The sequence below is a fragment of the Amblyomma maculatum genome, chromosome 2 (genome assembly GCF_055883805.1).
Source record: "Amblyomma maculatum isolate TAMU_Amacu chromosome 2, ASM5588380v1, whole genome shotgun sequence".
Lineage (NCBI taxonomy): Eukaryota > Metazoa > Arthropoda > Arachnida > Ixodida > Ixodidae > Amblyomma > Amblyomma maculatum.
In genome coordinates, this window is record NC_139345.1 from 132,378,471 (window position 1) to 132,395,383 (window position 16,913).

General features: G+C 44.6%; 1 protein-coding gene across 1 annotated transcript in view; it reads left to right on the forward strand.

The window, feature by feature from the left end:
- Positions 1 to 14,386: 14,386 nt before the first annotated feature.
- LOC146199912 (serine/threonine-protein phosphatase 2A regulatory subunit B'' subunit beta-like) overlaps positions 14,387 to 16,913 on the forward strand; it is a 48,486-nt gene continuing 45,959 nt past the window's right edge. The window contains exon 1 of the mRNA XM_084595290.1: positions 14,387 to 14,568. Within this exon, the coding sequence (XP_084451416.1) occupies positions 14,443 to 14,568 (126 nt within the window). The 5' untranslated portion in view covers positions 14,387 to 14,442. The remainder of the gene's footprint in view (positions 14,569 to 16,913) is intronic.

Sequence of the window (16,913 nt, forward strand, 5' to 3'; positions counted from 1 at the left end):
CTTTTATAATCGCCGCGCAGAATCAAATAAATTTTACAAGAATATTTCGTATGCACGAAGTACGATAGTAAAAAAGAAATCCATCTCGGCAGGAAGTACAGAGGGGAGGAAAAAGGAAAACTTGTACGGCATGCGCCTCATCTTTTTTTCGATTGTCTATGCAACATTTGTTTTTGTCCTTTTTGCCCACCCTTGTGTAGTGTTCCATTTTACCTGCTTTATTTTGCGTTTTGTTTTCTTCTTTAGATCTTCTCGATTGCAAAGCCTGTTTATTTAAGTCTGGAACAAGGGATGGGGGGGGGGGGGGGCGGCATGTGCTTCTCCAAATAAACAAAACAACAGGAATATGAAATATGAAATATACAGCGCTCTGCTGGCACTGACATGCGCTGATAACCTTAAAATGCGCACATTTCAGGAGATCAAACTGGTAGCGAAATTTTTAGCGTAGTAAGAAAGCAGTTTTTCTTTCTCAAGTGCTGTAACCTTCATCGCTAACACGTACGTTTCTCTTCCGCTTGCATTTTTGTTCGCGTCTCAAGTTTTCCTTTCCGAGGTCAGCAGCCCCGTACACAGAACTTCAGTCGTGCTCTGCTATCACGTCCCGCTAATTTTCAATGTCATGCTCGTAACAAGACTCTTGGTGCTGCTAAGGAAGCGCGTGCTTCCACAGCTTTCAACGCGACCGTCGAGATGGCGCCACCGACCCGTAGTTTCGATTTCGACATGGCGTGTGTAGGGCTAGTGTGACTAGCAGAGCTTCTTTCCTGCACTCTTGAGTTGGCAGTGAGAGAAGCGCAGCAGCAAGGAGTGCATCGCATTAGAGAGTTTTAGCGCACCGCTATCCGCGATCGGCTACCGTTACTATAGCCTCAGCGAGGAGCTGTCTGCGCATGCGCGTCTGACAGTCGCACTAAATGCGGCGCATGCGTAGTACGCAATCAGAGGCTACGTGCTGACGCACACGCGCCACTTAGTGACAGTGTGACGGAACGTGTGTCACGCTTCGCTAAAACTGTAGCATAGCTATAGGGACCGGACAGCTGAACGGGTGGCGCCGCCTCTCGGCGCATCGCTTAAACGCCGGAATGCGCCGGCCCCGGCCTGCGCATTGCCAGCACATTGGAGCGTACTGTTTGTCGTTGGTTTGTGTGGAAATTGGAAATGCTAAGGTTTAGATGACGTTGTGCATGAATATATCCTCAAGAGAACAGAAAGTTGGGCTAGTTGTGTGAATATGTCCAGTGAAATGAAGTCTGACCAAACAAGGCTGGCGAAACGTGGTGCGTTGTTGGCTCCACTGGCAGCTACGCAAACTCGTCGGACGTTTTTAAATCGATTCATTTCTACGGGTTTCCACACAAGCATGAATGGCGGGTGACCTAAGCATGGTTCTTTAAAAGGCAAAGGCACGAATCTACGTATTTGGCTACTGTGTGGTCATGGAAAGGGCCGAATTTTTAAAATTCCGCTTGCTACCGGATGCTCTGTGCCTTCTGTCCCCCGGAATGACGGCACGAGAGACTCGGAGTCGAAGCCGCACTCCATCTGTAGTCACTTTATTGACAATTGGAAATCGAAGTAACCCAACAGTGTAAGTTACAACGCTAGCATTTCCCCACCTGTGTACAAGAAAACCCCAGCACGGAAAAAGAAAAGGCAGCTCCACTATCGTCGTTCGGGCTCCGTTAGGATCTTCAGTGATGGGCAGAGACATTGTTTGTGCAGATACTTTCGCTGACATCATCATCATCATCATCAGCCTGATTATACCCACTGCAGGGCGAAGGCCTCTCCCAAATTTCTCCACTTAACCCGGTTCTGTGCTGGCTGCATCCACTTGACCCCTGCGAACTTCTTAATCTCATCCGCCCACCTAACTTTCTGCCGCCCCCTGCTACGCTTTCCTTCCCTTGGAATCCAGACTGCAATCTACCTTAGACTGCAATCAAGCAAAGGATCAAGCAGGGTTTCGGAAACGGTACTCTACTATCGATCATATCCATACCATCAATCAGGTGATAGAAAAATGCTCGGAATATAACCAGCCCTTATACATAGCATTCATTGATTACGAAAAAGCATTCGACTCAGTTGAAACCTCGGCGGTGATGCAGGCATTGCGAAATCAGGGGGTAGACGAGCCGTACGTGAAAGTGCTGGAAGATATATATAGTGGCTGCACAGCAACCATAGTTCTGCATAAAGAAAGTAACAAAATTCCAATAAAGAAAGGTGTTAGGCAAGGAGACACAATCTCCCCCGTACTATTCACAGCTTGTTTAGAGGAAGTATTCAGAGACTTGGAATGGGAGCAGTTAGTGATAAGGATGGAGAATACCTCAGTAATCTGCGATTTGCTAATGACATTGCCTTGCTAAGCAACTTGGGGGATGAACTGCAAATAATGATTGATGACCTAGACAGAAAAAGTAGAAAAGTAGGCTTGAAAATCAATATGCAGAAGACTAAGGTAATGTTCAACAGCCTCGGGAAGGAACAGCAGTTTACATTAGGTAGCGAAATACTGGAAGTAGTAGGCGAATATGTCTACTTAGGTCAGGTAGTAACCGCAGATCCGGACCATGAAAAGGAAATAACAAAAAGAATAAGATTGGGATGGAGCGCATTTGGCAAGCACTCGCAGATTATGATTAGCGGCTTACCGGTATCGCTCAAGAGGAAAGTATACAGCAGTTGCATCTTGCCTGTACTCACCTATGGGGCTGAAACGTGGAGGCTAACCAAGAGAGTTCTACTTAAGTTGAGGACAACCCAGAGGGCTATGGAACGAAAAATGGTAGGGGTAACATTAAGAGATAGAAAGCGTACAGAGTGGGTCAGAGAAATAACTCAAGTTACCGACATTCTAGTGGAAATTAAGAAGAAGAAATGGACATGGGCAGGACATGTAGTGCGAAGAGAGAATAACCGATGGTCGCAGAGGGTAACAAACTGGATTCGCTGACATAGTCAAAGATAATTTACTTTTTTCTCTTAACAGAAAAGCGGATAGGAGACATGAACAATTCCTATTACCATGACCTTGTCATTTTTCCTCTTTTCGTTTGTCAACCAACGAAAATGCGCTAAGAGCTCTGCGTTGATACTCTTGGAATTTGTTAACATTTGTTTGTGGCATGTCCATTTCGCCTAATAAAATCACTCATTTCACAACTCAATCAATACCGCACGGTCACAAAATCTGCTATCGGCTTCATATAAAAGTCGAATAAGAAAAAAATACAATTTAATTTGTGGAAACGTAGCATTTTTTTTTTTTAATTTCGAAGGCCATGTAGCAGTTTTTTTTCGCATTCACGTTGCACCTGACACGGCTTTACGTATTTTATCAGCAGCGCCCATTTCCTGGCCCGCCTAAATACACGTGTTTCTCATCGGCATTTTAGTGAACGTGAGATTTCCTGATTGTGGCGTAGTATGACAAGACCGTTTTACCTCGCTCAGAAATTGCTTCTATGGCCAATGCAAACAGATTTAGCAGCAGTCCGGCAAGCTGCAGTGACAAAGTTGTAAAAGGGATGGCTTTCAGTTATCCAGATTCCTTTACGTGTAAATACATTACTACATACATGGTCGTGTCCCCTCACACTCATAAGGTATCGAGGTCAGCTAGGTATCGGCCCCTCAAGTTCATGGTGCGCTGAGAAAGTAGACCACCTTAGCGAACGAGCCATCGGAGGGATTCATTTAACAATAGAACGCTCTCTTAGTTGTCGGTGGCTTATCTTACAACACATCACACTGTGTGTGTGTGTTTTTTTAGGTTGTATTGAACAGTTTGACAGTATTGGACTATTGTCTTCAGATGTTCAAGGCAGGTGTGGTCAATCGCATTGAACTTCCTGCGCTGAGAGAACGCTAGCAGGAAATTTAATTTTTTTTCTTTTCACAACCTCCGCAGCATGTCGGGAGAAAGGCATGTATAGTATAATATTTTCTAAGTCAATTATATGTAGTAGCTCCGACGTGTTCAACAAGAGCATTGTCGTATATGTAAAAATGATGCTGAGGTGGTAATACTCAGTTGGCTTATATTATGATTAAGTTTGATAGTCTCAAGGCCGAGTTCAGTGAGTTATTGTAGCGTAATTGTGCAGGAAGAGTTGGAAGTATATGTGTGTTTGCTATTCCAACCATAAATAGGATCCTACTTTTGTCTTGCTTGTTTATTTTTCTACTTTTACAGCTCTCGATCGTTGCAAGGTTGAAACTGGAATGTCATTTGCTATTATTCTACACTTAATCATTGGAGCCTAGCTATTACCAAAAAAGACAGGTGTAACATCTTTTTCATTTTACATGAACGCTGACCATTACAACTACCACTACTACGGCGCCACGGCTACACGGCTCGGCGGTATTTGATCTTCAGGCAGGTTTCGACTAGACCTAATATAAGATGGACGCGCAGTGCAGGCGTAATTCCCGTCTTCGAAGTCGCCTTAACAAGTGCCTAACGAAGGTGTTCCTAGCGCATCGTGAAATCACGCGCGCGGCATTTTCGAGAATATAACAGAAATTCCATGCGCCGGGCGGTTAAAAAAAAAAAAAAGAAAAAACGCACGCCCTGCCTAGAACGTCCTTTTTTTTTTTTTTTCAAGATTTCCCGGTCAAAAAATGCTCCTTGCGATTAGCCAAAGCAGCTCAAAGCTCTCAAAACCACACCGAAAAACGACGGGTAGGGACAGGCTCAAAAACGCCTCGCAGAACGGAAACGACTGCGCCGCTCAGCTGCCTCGGCATTCCGCTGTTTCGGCACTCCGCCGCGGGCGGCGCTGTTCCACCGAGGCGATGGTGGCGCCATACAACGGGCGCCCGGTCCCTATAGTGTACTAGCATAGCTTTTGGCCTGCTGGCCTGTGGCTTGTCGCGAAACCCACAACCTTATAGCAATCTTCTGAACAGTGACCAATGCGTAGGAGTAAACATATTGTGCTGTGTACGAATGCGCATCATTACTTTCGTAAGTAAGGCGGACCAACAGGAAAGAGAACAACGTTACGCAACGTTGCAACGAAGGTTATAGAGTCCTGTATATAGGGTAGATTCACAAAGAAGACTACATCGGCAAGCGACAATAGTGGATTTTAACGCGGGGATGTTGACAAGGGTATGCGGAGGAGAATAGAGACGTATCTGCGTCATCTTTTGGCTTCTCCTCTTCTCCGAGCGTGCACTAAGTAATAACATAAAGTAAAATATAAAAAAAGCTCCAAAGAAAATATATCAGCTCACTCTTTTCATGTGGCCTTTGAAAGAAAGTATGCAGTGGAGCACAAGTGACCAGAAATAAATCTTCATTAGTAAGTACAGCTAGGTGTCCTCGCGCGACAGCTTAATGAAGAATACACATTGCGGCTATTGTTTACACAAAGGACACCTGTCTTGCCGTTGACACGAACGACATGCTCCCGGGCAGCAACGCAAGCGCGGCGGAGCTCCGAGAGTTCCATACCGGGGGGACGTTGGCTGGCACTCCGCCACCCGGAGCACTGTTTTAGAAACCGCGGTCGCAGCCAGACGGGACGGGCCAACGCACCTCCCTGCCTGGAGAGACGGCGGAGGCAACGCCTGACGCAGCCTTGCCCCACCAGGGCGGCTGGTTGGCGCGCTGCGTACAAGACCTCCGAGACTGCTCGTGTCCCTGTTGGCGCGGATCTCATGATAGCACGAAAGTACCATGCGCATTCTGCTGTTGCCAACTAAATGTTGTATACCCTCGGCACTCACCTTATCACTCCACAAGACAACAGCGCACACGTTTTTCTAACAATGTAATAAGGAAACGTTTCTTCAGTAGCAAAGGTTGAAAGTTGTTGCAGCCTTGTTACCAATACAAACAGTTAGCTATACAAGCACGCCGTGCACGTGAACAATGAAACAAAAGACGGATTCAGGTGGAACTGCATTTCAGATGTTGGAAATGTATGCGAGCATGCGCACTTGGCCTGGTTCCACGACTAGAGCAACTTAATATCTGAATTCAGTTTTTGCAAAAAAAAAAAAAAAAAAGATCGCATCATAAGCCGCATTGTATTCCAGTATATTAAACTTATATGGACCAAGGCTTTTTGTTCTTTAGCAAGAGGTTAGTGTGAACCACGAAACTCCGGATCACACAGATGGGATCTTAAATGTATTCTCCATTCCTTAAGCATCGCGGCTTTGGATATTTTACATTACAGAACTTCTAAAATTTTGTCATTTGCTTTGTTACTGTTTTTAGGCATGTGGAATCTACGCATTGATATTTTTGTATGGCGATATTTTAATGTTTACAGATCTCTATTTTAGAAACAATAAGTTATAGTACATCTCGGCCTGTGCGAGTGGATAATAGGCAAGGCGCGCATTATTTACCTGACAACACTTAATAGTTAGACGCTTTGTTAAATTCACCTGCCTTTTTTATTCCTCTGGGAAGATTATATTGCATATTTAGGACACGGCATCACTGCGCATGATGATCTCACCAAAATGAAGCTCACCACTCCTACGCCATAAAACACACAAAAGGCGTCTGTATTTGTTCTATAAGAAATGCCCTCGCGTTTCTTATAGAACAAATACAGGCGCTTTTCTATTGTATGAATAATAAATGTGGAAAAGCGAACTGAGAGAGCTTTAATATGGATATTTTTAATTTTGGATTTTCCAAGCAACATTTCCAGATAAAGAAAAAATTAAAACAGGGCTCACTCCTAATGTGGATAACCTTCTATTTCGGAATATGATCTCCTCTAATGTGGAAAGGAAAACTGATCAGTTTAATGCTCAATTTAGGGATTAATTATTCACTTTTAGGGCTCGATCACATCATCATCATCGTCAGCCTGAATATACCCACTGCAGGGCGAAGGCCTCTCCCATATTCCTCCACTCAACCCGGTTCTGTGCTAGTTGCATCCACTTGACCCCTGAGAACTTCTTAATCTCATCCGCCCACCTATCTTTCTGCCGCCCCCTGCTACGGTTTCCTTCCCTTGGAATCCAGTTTGTTACCCTCAGCGGCCATCGGTTATCCTCTCTTCGCACTACATGTCCTGCCCATGTCCATTTCTTCTTCTTAATTTCCACTAGAATGTCGGCAACTTGGGTTATTTCTGGCCCACTGTGCACGCTTCCTATCTCTTAATGTTACCCCTACCATTTTTAGTTCCATAGCCCTCTGGGTTGTCCTCAACTTAAGTAGAACTCTCTTGGTTAGCCTCCACGTTTCAGCCCAATAGGTGAGTACAGGTAAGATGCAACTGTTGTATACTTTCCTCTTGAGCAATACCTTTAAGCTGCTAGTCATAATCTGCGAGTGCTTGCTAAATGCGCTCCATCCCAATCTTATTCTTCTTGTTATTTCCTTTTCATGGTCCGGATCTGCGGTTACTACCTGTCCTAAGTAGACATATTCGCCTACTACTTCCAGTACTTCGCTACCTAATGTAAACTGCTGTTCCTTCCCGAGGCTGTTGAACATTACCTTAGTCTTCTGCATATTGATTTTCAAGCCTACCTTTCTACTTTTCCTGTCTAGGTCATCAATCATTATTTGCAGTTCATCCCCCGAGTTGCTTAGTAAGGCAATGTCATCAGCAAATCGCAGATTACTGAGGTATTCTCCATCTACCCTTATCCCTAACTGCTCCCATTCCAAGTCTCTGAATACTTCCTCTAAGCAAGCTGTGAATAGTACTGGGGAGATCCTGTCTCCTTGCCTAACACCTTCATCACATACATACTGTTTACCATGATAAATAACCGACCTGCAGAGACAGTACCGAGTATCCTTCAAAGTTTTCAGGATACAGATATGTAAGTGTTAAAAAAACCCACTATGTTCTCGAGTATGTCATGACGGTGGCGACAATTAAACTTTACCATTGCAACTGCTGTTTTATTGCGCAGAGCTCGAATGATTGAAAATAGACAGAGCTCAGTCGTGACACAGGTGGGCCGACACGGTTATATTAGTTTGGCGATGAGAGCCGTGCGACCTGCAAGTTTATTTCAGCATCTTAGGGGTCACATTTCAGTACTTTCCTTAGATTACGCGATGTCCTCACCTCACACGAAAAACCCTCCATGCTTCTATACGAACCTTCCTTAGCCTCTCCTTGGGTAAGGACGAGGAACGGGGACTAGTGATGAGCGCTTGTACGCGTCTGGTGCTGAGACTTTGCGCCTGATATTTGGAATATATTGGTTGAAATTGTGGAAACAAAATCGAGTAAATATTTGTATTTCTTTGGAGGTGCGCTTATGTGTGCGCTCTTGCATTTTGCACGCATAGTTTCATTGCCCTGGGTGGCTTGGCAGGTAGGCATCGTTGGTCTGGCATTGTGTAAGTGTTTACAATGCAGTCGGATTGCGGTGCAACAGCGAAAGTTATCTTTGCCCGCTCCTGTGAGACGTCGTATTGCGTAAACCTAAAGCGAGTTGCTGTGCAATGAAGCATGCGTCCCGGCCATAGGGCAGGGTAAGGAAACCTGAAGGGAGCGTTCTGTCTACCTCAAAATAAATGAAGGCCCAAGGCAGGCCTCATTGGAGCTCCTTATTAACGTATATGTTCACAAAAATCGACCCAAGGAAGATGGGAAGCTCTCAACGAGCGTACAAAATAAGAAGAATTTCTAAATTTCAACCTAGGCCTGTACACATTATACGGTTACAGTAAGTTTTCAGCATGGTTCTATCGCGTCGATGGTTGTGAGCACGGCCGCCTCATCACCCTCTTAATTTCCGCGAAAGTCCCTTCTTTCGGATATTTTTTTTTCTTCGTGTAAATACTTGAACTCTTCGAAACGTGGAATTTGATCGAAGCGAAACAGCGGACAAATGAAAATTGGCCTACATGAATAAATTACTGAAGAATTCTGTGAATAAAAGGCAACGTTCACTGAAAACCGATGATTTAAAGCTGTTTTCAAATGACCAAAAAATTAAAATCACCGTCACTAGCCGTTTTCACCACTAAAACGCGGTGACGCCAAGACAGTTCTTTTCACGGGGATCTCTGAGGCTAGCCTATGTGTCCGTTCACTGATCACGGATTTCTCTTTTGTCTAAACGTCACGAGTTTAAATTGTGTGGCGAGAGAAAATAATCCGCTTTTAAATCTAATCGTGTCACCAATATAGACGTCATTTGCTGCTTAATAAACGTAACTCAGCCAGAAAGAGCGTAACAAAATATTACTATCAAAAACAAAAATTGGATAGAGCTGTCCTGAGCGCCCATTAACGCTGCAATAGACGACAGATGGGATGACTTTTTTTTTTTTTCGCCTGGGAAGATGTCTAACTCCGCTACGAGGATCTACGCTAATGGGAAAGCGTGATCGTCCCTCTCTTCAGGTGCCCCCTTCATGCCATTTATATACTTGCGTCCATTTTCGCTGGAATAGGTTGCTTCTGCGAATGACGCCAAGTGGAGAGTGTTACGCGTCTCTTGTGTCCACAATTTGCTCAGCCCGCACAACAGTTCCGATGTTGCACTTTAGCCACTGTTACTGTGTCATACGCCATTGCAACCTGAGAGGTATGTGACAGTCTGCGACTCGCTCACAAAAAGCGCTTTTATTTCCCGCTGCTGCCTTTACAGCGCCCTCTGTCTTGGAAAGGAAGAAAACGGTGCCTTGTACGCTAGCGGGAGTGAGTTTCTTCTTGCGTGATTTGTGCGCGAATAAAGTACACGCGCGCGCACAGCCGCGCAGTTTTACGCTTCCAAGTAGCAGTTGAGTCGAGCTGTCATACTAGAGCAACTTAATTTAGGTTCACAGGTGCACGCCTGCGTAAAATTATTTCTATCCGTGACCCGCTGGAATTCTTTTTTGTTAAACCTGGAGTGATTCTTCTTGTTTTTTGCCCGGGAGAATTCTTTTGAGATGTCGTCGTTAATCCCACCGTTTTCTGGACGGGAAAAAGCAAAAAAAGTTCAAAGAAATTTGGAGAAATAATGAAAACTGACTTTTCACCCTTACCCCTGGGGCAAAGAAGTGAGGGTGATACATATAATGCACACAGCATTCTCCCATGACTGTTTCGTCTCTCAACATTATTGCTTTCCGCTCCACTTTCGCCCTTTCCCGGAAAAAGCCTTCGTTACAAATTCATTGCGCAACCACGCTTGAGATATTGTTAAAAGAAGAATTCCTTGTGGACTTTTGGCCAGTAGTCATGTAGCTTCGAGCGAACTGCAAATTATTTGCGATTAAATATAAATGTAAGGACTTAGCATTCCTGTCAAGGCAATACGGCTTCTATGATATAACCACTGGTCGTTTTTGAGTATTATTATCATCGCCATCATCATGTAAGGCGCGGAAACAAAGACGTGTCGAGCCTATGCACTTCATAAATGCCGACTTTCTCAAAATAAATGCCTCATCTCGCTCAAAAAGACAATCCTCTAATTGGTAAAGCCATGCCAGCTTTTATCCACCCATCCAACCATCTCCCCCCCCCCCCCTCCCGCCCTCCCCTCCTTTTTTTTTTTTTTTTGCGAAGCTAAACGCTCTAGAAATGAGTTGTGCGAATAAAACTGTCCAGTTCAAGGGTTTACCAGAAATTCACACTCAGCCGTGACGAGGCCCCGCCGCGGGGGTGCAGTGGTAAGATGCCGTACCGCTGTGCCGGAATACCCAACCCGGGTTCGATTCCGGCCGTCGGCTGCTGCGTTTCGATGGAGGCGAAACGGAGTGGCGTCCGTGTGCTGTGCGGTGTCAGTGTACGTTAAAGATCCCCACGTGGTCGAATTTACTGCGGAGCCCTCCACCACGGCACCCATTTTCTTCCTTTTCCTTTCACTCACACCTTTTTACCTTCCCTTATGGCGCGCGGTTCAGGTGTCCACAGAAGTGTGACAGATACTGCACCTTTCCTTTCCTGTGAGCCAATTACTATTTTTATAGTCGTGGCAAGCGCAATCAAGCAAGTTTTATACCCCATGTAACTACTTGTCACCATATGAGCACTTGATCTCGAAGACGTTGACCTCATCTCAACCTCAAATAAGCTTTCTTGACCTCACTCGACGTCAACCTTAGCAGTTTATAGGTTGAAGTCTCAGGCGCCCTCACCTCAATTTTTCATACGGTAATAGCGACCTCACTCAACCTCACCTCAAGCTCAAATTCTGAAGCTAAAGTCAAAGGTCGACCTCAAAAAAAAAAAAAGAAAAAAGAAAAGTCAGCAAATTATTCATTCACAAAAAAAGTTGAACAAAATCGATCTGTCAAGAATTGTCAGTCAGCCAAATTATTGTTATCGGGTCGTTATAGGTGCCATTTATGATAATAATGGCATTTGGGACTTTATGCACAGTGCTTCGCGTAACTGATCCAAGGATATTTAAAAAAAAAAAAAAAAAGGCGAGACGGCATTACAGAGTGGAACCGAAGGCAGATTGCCAGCATGTGGCGCTCCCCAGAATATTTTTCATATTCTGCTTAATTAGGCAATTAACTAAGATTAATGACATTTTTTTTAAATGGCATGCTCTATAGAAGGCAATGCGTTTCGTTAAGCTGTAAGAAGAGCTAGAAAACAGCCAGTCCAAATTTTGCTATCAAAATACCGCGTGACTGCGCGCCCACTTCCAAACCTCGTTTGGTAGCTCTACAATATGGCATCAGAAGAGCGGAATCACGTGTGCTTAATTCTTCCTTACATTTCGCGGGTTTTCGCAAAGAACGTAGATGATAAAGAAACACGTACGGAATGCGTTAGGTATGTAGAAAAAAATCTGTCGGATGCTTGTTAACTTCCCGTGCTGCCTAATGAGACACATTTGTCCTTAGTGTGAATAACAAAGTGCATTATCGGTCCTAGTTAACTATCAAATAACAGGAATTAAATATAGACCGAAGAGTGCCATTACGGCGGGAAACAATACCCCTTTAGTTGCACCCAGCTGCTGTGCGCCGCGGTTTTCAAATCCTTGGTTGAAGTTGCCTGAGGCACTGCATATAAAATATATCTTGCATATATGGTATTAAGTGTGCAGGCTACGGGTTTTGACTGGCTTGGAGAATTCTTATAAATGGTTTCATGTCGAGGAGCCTGCAACTGCCGTGGTTGCCGGGGAATCCCACGTATACGAATTGGTTGTTCATACGCTGCTACAAAGACTTTGATAGCTACACGATGGTGATGGTGACAATGGCCTTTTTTGTGGGTTGTAAGGACTGCGGAGAAAATATTATGTAAAGCATTAGGTATACCTGCTGTTGTATAATGAAAATAATCATATTTTCTTATACATGTATTTATTTTTAACGGATTAACATTAGCAGCTCCATTGTGAAGGAAAGGTTGTGTCCGGCTTTATGGTGTGTACACTTGCCAGCTCCCACAGCTGATGGATGAAGGATCCACCCGCTATCTTGCATGGTCGGCAAATGGCAAAGAGCAGGCATGGAACCCCCCTTTCCACATGCAAGAGAAAAGAGTTTAGCAAAAAAAGAAAAAAATTACCGAAGATTGTAACGATGCGACCGGCACTATGCAAGGCCCAACTCCTGCCCATCACTAACCATTTGGTCACTAAATATCTTATCATTAACTACCTCTCACTCATCATCATCATCATCATCAGCCGGACTATACCCACTGCAGGGCGAAGGCCCCTCCCATTTTCTTCCAAGTAACCCAGTCCTGTGCTAGGTGCATCCAGTTAACCCCTGCGATTTATTAGTCCCATCCACCCACCTAACCTTCTGCCTTCCCCTGCTACGCTTACCTTCCCTTGGAATCCAATTGGTTACTCTTAGAGACCATCGGTTATCCTCTCTTCGAACCACATGTCCTGCCCATTTCTCCTCGGTCCCTCTCCGCTGCCTTTAAGGAGTTTTGTACTGGGGTATCTGCGTGAATTTCCCATGTCGAAGCCTCTGCCTGACTGCATGCACTCACAACACTGAGGCTACGTAGTAACTATCTCGTAGTCCCGTCGGGCTACGTGTGCAACACATGCTATAGTGTTGGGTGACGGATCTCCACTGGCCTAGGTGCGTCGTCACTTTGGCGGGACGCGTACCGCAACCGTTCTCATCATATTTTTTCTTCCACTGTTGATTTATCTTCCTACTGTCAATCCTCCCTTATTTGTATTAACCAGTGATAGCGGCACAGCATGTCACAGTCAACAAAACCACGCACTTTATAATAATATTATTATTATTATTATTATTATTATTATTATTATTATTATTATTATTATTATTATTATTATTATTATTATTATTATTATTATTATTATTATTATTATTATTATTATTATTATTATTATTATTTGTGCAGCCACACGGTAATAATACTACCGCTACTCGTCAGCACACATGCGTCTGGCTTGCTTGCACCTCAGATCCCTTACTCGGAGACAGTGTTTTCCTCGTTCAGTTAGTTATTTATTCCTTCAATATATCGGTACATACATAGACCGAGCAATTGGTCGATTTCCTAATCGAATGATGGAACGACGCGGTGCTATTGTTTCCTCTATGTGCCTCGAAGCTGCGCGCTGCTGACGCGCCACCGTTGTTCTACTGATCAGACAGGCGAGGACAGTCGTCAGGCCTGACGTTACAATGAAAGGGTCAGTAAATGTCGTCGGCGGAATGTGAGCGCTAGAGGTCAGCCAACTATAAGCGTTGAAACGTTTGCTTTTTGACCAGCGTCGGATCATGTTCTGAACTTTGGGCTCCTTTTCCAAGTACCGGTTATACGCGCGCACAAAGGTATATTCTCCCGCCCCATGACGGAAACGCACTGTCAACGCACGCACAGTGATTGACGAGAAAGACAAGAGGTTTCGGTCGCACGAGCTGCCGTTCCGTCGTCGTGTGGCTCTCGCTATCTGTGACGTATGCCAGTCGTGTGAACCTCCGAAGGAGCGCGGCTAGTGTGACGTCAACGCGAAAGCGTCGACAGCGTCACCGGAGGAGAACCGGCGGCGACGGAGCCTCGCCGAGCACGTGCGCGAGGCTGTAGCACTGACTGTCGCGGCCCCAGCCGCGGAAGCCACAGCAGCCGCGCAGCTGGCCAAACTCCGCCGCATCAACAGCTTCCACGGCCGCGCGGTGCGAAGGAAGCGATCCGGATTCGAGGACAAAACATTGCGAACAGCGACTCAAATGTGCCGTCGTCCGAAGAGCGCGGAAGCCTCGTAAGAACCCTCTGTAGCAGTCTCGTGAGACCAGCGGGACAAGAAGTCCGAAGAGTTGCATGCGTCGTTAACTGTGGATACTTTGTATCGCCCCTCCTCGACTGACTGGACAGAGCTTCGACTTCGACTGAATCGCGGTGTCGTGTTTTTTTTTTTTTTTTGCTGTTTTTTTTTCCTGCGATTCGTGAAGTGCGCGCAACACCAAGAGTGTCGTCAGGACACTCTCTGGAGGTTGGAACCTGATCTGGATATTCACACCTGATGGGGACGTCGCTCGACGTCGCGGCTGCTGCTGACGACGATGCGACGCCGAGTCCCGCGGGGCCGGAGACAGCGGGATGTCAACGAAGGGTTCGCTTGAGGTTTCGCCGCTTCTCGGAGCCCGCAGTACGTATGCGTCAAAAACGACGCGATAATCGCTATAATTGGATTGTACTGGCGAGTAACCAGCAACTTATGCCACCAGGATAGCCGAAATTTTTTGAAGAGCCCATGCATGCACTGATCATTTAGAACACTGGACTAGGCTCTGCAGAGGGACAGAACAGTCCATTTTGCTTAAATCTGAGCTTTCCCACCAGTTCGCGCTCTTTTTGTGTGTGTGCGTGTGTATCTACAATATAAAAATGGGGAGTCAGTGTATATGACAGCACTTATATTGAAAGAATACCACAGCAGAAGCAGATCTAGTCTTTAGAGCGAATATTTATATATGTGTTCCAAGATAGGGCTCAATATTGTAGTTATACTTGCACACACATATGCGTATTCCGGCACGTTTGCGTACTGATTGATGCCGCTGTTCCTCTGAAGGCTTTTGACACAAGTTCACATCGATGCTTCACGAGCAAAGTGTGCACTTAAACCATGCTTGCTTTAAAATGCTTATGCAGCACACTTTGCGTGAGCTAAGTGCAACGATAAAAAAGATGTGGCATTGTTTAACCAAGTATGAGTATTTATTTCAAGGATCTAAACCTACGAAGTCACCACTAGACGGTGTTGTATGCGTGAATTGCACGGACTGGTGTTTTAAACCCACTCTACCCATAAAAGAAAAAAAAGACACTGCGTGTATCTTCTAGCCGTGATTATTGTAAAAAATGCAGCTAGGGGAAGAAAAAAAAAAAGCCTTACCGGCACATAAGAGACGCTGATATGCTGCTTTCCGAGAATTAGAGGTAAAGCTTCTCGCATAAAAAACACGTGCAAGGTATTTATTTTATTTTTTTTATTTATTGATACTGCGATCTTTTACAAGACCTTTGCACACATTATTTCGGTACACGTAATTTCAACGTGTGCTTCATCTCTTCAATGCTAAATATCGAAAAGTGTTTTTCACTAGCAGCAAAAAATGTAAAGTGGAAAATGACAATATTGATAACCGCAACGCTTATAATATAGCTCAGGATAGGGGCTACAAATCTCTCACAAGGTTTGTTTTAACGATTTTGCAACACCGCCTCCGAACCATCACACGAAAATGCTGCCTGATGGTCGGCCTTTCTCAATGCTTCGGTTTCACGAAACAACTCATTTGCGATATTCATCATTGGAATAGCAGACATTTGATGATTTTGCTAGGCAGAGAATACAAAGCACTGGACAAAAAGATACCTACGGGCATAATGGCTGAAGTGAGGACGAGGCTAAACCTTATACCGAAAACTGAGCCTCTAATTTATGCTGATAATTCTGAGTTATACGGCTTTTTATTCGCTCATCAGACACGAGGGTCACTAAAAGAAAGTTGAATAGACAGTAGGTGATTGTTCTACTTGATTGTTAAAAAAGAACCCAGCAAGAGAGAAACGCAATCATGATTTTGTACCGAACGTAATAATGCCTGATATAAGAAACCCGAAATATTCATTGTGGAAAAACAGGCGGTACCGAAAAGCGCGCCTTTTGGAATACATTGCACCGGGCGTTTATATTTCATAACTGCACTTGAGCTCCCTTAAGCTATGTCTCTTAGTGTGTACACGTAACTGGCCCCTCGGCATCGTAGAACCTCTAGTAGCCCAGAAGGATGACGAGGCAATGTGCATGGATATATAAAACCAACTTTGTTTATCCCCCTTTCTCCCTCGTCATAATAGAAAAGATGTATTGGCAGACGTGCAGGTTAGAATAATTTGACAGCCGGTACATGCAGAAACGCTCGTATACGGTACGAAAATTTTACCCAACCAGTGCGGTGTTCATGAAGCAGCACGCTATCAATAAAAATGAGAATCAAAAGTGCCAAGCATAGCAAAACATAGCAAAATGTAATAAACAAGCAAATCATGTTACGCATACCCAAGTAAAGTATGAAGAAAGACTGAGTGAACAGTGAAAACATCTTATTGCCTTTCCCGTTTTTTTTTTTTTTTTTCTTTCGGAAGTGGACGGTCGGTCCAACATCATTAGCTGAGCCAAAATTATGAAGACCAGAAGAAACAAGAAGCTTTCTGTCGCAACGAACCTCTCCTTCATGTGTGCCCTAATGAACGTCACGGGTGCTGTTGCCTTAAAGCAGAATTAAGCGGACGTGAAACTCAATGAACACGCCGGAAGATGTGAACTCGGCGCTCGAAATGGCCTTGAAGAGCCTCGACAATGAAGACAAAAACCAAAGTTTTAAAAGGCAGGAGGTATAAATAAAAAAAATGAAAAGACATTAGAAATCAGGTACGAGGGGTGTTAAACAAGTATCCTATTGACCACCAGTGCTGGAACATGTG